Source organism: Cibotium barometz, chromosome 33 (genome assembly GCF_041138505.1).
Source record: "Cibotium barometz isolate CiBa-2024 chromosome 33, ASM4113850v1, whole genome shotgun sequence".
NCBI classification, from domain to species: domain Eukaryota; kingdom Viridiplantae; phylum Streptophyta; class Polypodiopsida; order Cyatheales; family Cibotiaceae; genus Cibotium; species Cibotium barometz.
In genome coordinates this window covers 16,088,148-16,091,514 of record NC_141078.1, presented here as the reverse complement: position 1 = coordinate 16,091,514, position 3,367 = coordinate 16,088,148, and the positions used below count along the sequence as shown (strand labels likewise).

The window sequence follows — 3,367 nt, the reverse complement described above, 5'->3', positions numbered from 1 at the left end:
TACATCTAGTTGCACGCTGTGCCATTCATGATGGGACATGCCATGCACAATTGCAAGTGGGACTCCAACTATGCAAAATAAGTAGAGACATCTACTGGCATTCCTCCGGGAATATTGTAGACTCTACCCTAATTCTGTTAGGCACAGCACAATGCTTCCGAGTAGTTTCACACTTGCCAATGCATAGAGTGTTAACAGAAAAAGACTGCATATCAACATGGACTCCAAACATCATCTTTTAAAACTAAATTTTGATTCAGAAAAATAAATTACCCTTCCCTTTAATCCTTGAAAAGTTAACAGCATACAGTCTCAAAACATAATGACACATGAACTTTGCGTGGTTCAATAAGGTCATTCCCACCATGCCCTAAAGTGTCAAAACACCAACCACAGCACCTCAATCATGTTTCTCCCAAGTCTTGGTAGCCAAGAGTAGGTGTTACACTTCAATCCTGGGATGGAATGAAACTCAGCAGCATTAATCTCATGACGTACAAGTGATAATTGAACATGGCAATATGTGACGCTCATCCATTTGACCCAAATCCCTACCCTGGGACCTCAGACAAGGAAAAAAGTACGAAGAATGACGTTAACCTGTTAGTTGGAGGATATTTCAGGCACAAAAAGAAATTCGAAAGCATGTCCCTAAGCACAGCACAAGAGAAGAGACACACCAATTTATGCACCACTTAACTAGCTTGCAAAAACACCCACAAGTCAAAGATCAAAAAGTGTACATCTAACTAGCAAAGGCCAGAAAGAGTGCGGCCTTTCACTAGCATAAACTTCATAGCTTATGCATGTCATTTTACTAAAAAGGGATGCAACTCTAATGCTAATCAAAATTTGTCCACACCATTAATAGAACTTTGCCAACTCGATAAGATGCTTGAGGATCAGAGGTAAACATTTGTGCAAATAATAATGTATGTTAATAGGACATTGCTATAATAACTTAAGATAAATCTGTACAACTGCAACTCATGAAAACCCTTCAAGCTTCCTTCAGCTGGGTCACCTTGGTAATGTATTCCTGCATCGCTTCTTCCTTTGACTTACCTACAATGACCAGCACATGACGTAGATAGCCTGCTGAAGCCCAAAAAAAAGGCCCTGAAGGTTTCTGGCACGATAGGTAAGAGGCATACCTGCAAACCCTTTCCAGGCATCCCATTTTGCTTTACCTTTGACATCAAAAAACCCAGGACGACCTGTAACAAATAAAAGATATGTCTCATTAGAGGCAGTAGGTATCCATTACGTGACAAATCAGCCATATCCAGTTCAAGATCTTATCTTACTAGTGTTTACTTCACCAACTGTGGCCTGCTTGAACAATCCATACAGGATTAGTTTGTCAGCATCAGTGGTGGTAGCTGGCAGGGTCAGAGCATCCTTGGATGCCTTCTCAAAGTCCTCCTTCAAGACAGAAAAGAAAAGCAAATCTTCAACATAAGAAGAAACTTCCTATGGATCAGATAGAAAAGTAAATCTTCAGCATAAGAAGAAACTTCCTATGGATCAGATAAACCCTACACACAAAATGAAGCTTTACGTCTGCAAGAAACACAGAGAGACTAATCAGAACCCGTTGCTTCAGAAGCATCACAGAAACCCAGGCCTGCTCCATAAGCATAACAAAAGCCTATCTTCGTGAGTGTCACAGAACCTCTAAATTCATAAGCATCATTGCTACATTCACCTTCATAAACATGATAGCTTCATTGGCATCACTGATTGAGCATCCTAGCTTCCAAAGCATCATAACACTAGCTTCATGAGGATCCCTAAATTCATGAGCCCTAGATTCATAAGCATCGCAGAAGCCTTAACTTCATATCATGAGCATCACTGAAGCCCTAGTTTCATGAGCACCTAGCTTTATACGCATCGTAGCTTCATGGGCATCCTTAAGATCATAGCTTCATGAGAAGTACAGCTTTATAAGCATCACCGAAACCCTAACTCCATAAGGATCGCAGAAACTCTACCTTCAATAGAAACCCAGCTTCATCAGCATCACAGAAACACCACTCCACTCCATAAGCATCACAGAAACGCCAGCTTCATGAGCAGCAACTGAGCAGCGGAAGTTTCATGGAAGCACAAAACACAGAAACCCTAGTTGCATGGGAAACCTGAGCTTCACGAACCCTAAGATCATGGGGGATAGCAGAGACACAAGCTACACGAGCAACCGAAACCACCACAGACATAAACTAATACACAGAAAACGCTCATGTCGATCAGAAAAACACCATACCTGGAGTCCCATGGCGATGGCGATATACTGCGTCCTGATGCGAAACTCCAAGAAATAGAACAGCGGCCGGCAATATTTGGCTACATTGTCCCATATATTTAGCTACGATTTCGCATATGCTGACATTGTCCCATACATTTGGCTACATTGTCCCATATATTTAGCGCATACGCTGACACTGCATTCACACTACAGCCGGCTCCACGTTGTCCACGGACATGACATTTTCTGGTGTTTGGCTACCGGGCGGGCAACATACAATAAATAATTATTATTATTTTTCATCCAAGCAAGCAATGTATAGATGTAGATAGATGGTGCTCCTGGATAACATAATAAGGCTTGGTTTAATGCATCCTTCCCTTGAGATGAACCCCTTCCATGTAGTTTGTTGTGGATCTGACAAGAGAGCCATCCCAATTTGGCTACCACCTCATGCACAAAACTGCTTGTTTTGAATCTTTAATGTGCAAAGAAAATGGAAGGCTTCATTGCTTAATATCATAGATGGTTTGCCATGTAAAAGCTTCCACGTGAATGTTGTGAGAAGAATGATATTTGTAAAGTGGCTCGTAAAGGTACAAGACTACTCCATAGCGTTGAATAGGCTATTTCTTATTCTATGCTATTGGGCGGGAATTTTTTTGTGCACCATCCACATGAAGATATAACTCATAACAATAAAACTTATAGGATGTTGACATTCTCATTTATGGATACAATTTCATATATTACACAAATAAAATCTAGTGTTGGGAGAAAATGGGTATAACGAGCATTAAGAAAGGTCTTTTTTAATGTCAAATTACAATTAAACTTATAGGATGTTTGACATTCTCATTTATGGATATAGTATGATATATTACACACATAAAATCTAGTGTTAGGAGGCGTGGTTTTCAGTTTCTTGCAAACATCTTCGGGGGGACCAAATTTGCACTGTTCTTCATCAGATTTTGGAGTAGTATTGTCAGATCTACAGACAAGTATGCAAATACATGTGACAGCATCATCAAACACTCACCACACCGGATCATGTCTACGAGCTACACTTTAGCGACATCGATCATGTCTAGCGACATCGATCTCTAAATTTAC

General features: G+C 40.5%; 1 protein-coding gene across 1 annotated transcript; it reads right to left on the bottom strand.

The window, feature by feature from the left end:
- Window positions 1-675: 675 nt before the first annotated feature.
- LOC147619349 (acyl-CoA-binding domain-containing protein 1-like) lies at window positions 676-2,395 on the bottom strand. The gene is made up of 4 exons (XM_086772977.1): window positions 2,270-2,395; window positions 1,308-1,425; window positions 1,155-1,217; window positions 676-1,065 (listed from the first exon to the last, which is right to left on the bottom strand). Exons 1-4 carry the CDS (start codon window positions 2,279-2,281, stop codon window positions 1,001-1,003), a joined length of 258 nt encoding a protein of 85 aa, XP_086629103.1. The 5' UTR covers window positions 2,282-2,395; the 3' UTR covers window positions 676-1,000.
- Between the last annotated feature and the right edge of the window lie 972 nt (window positions 2,396-3,367).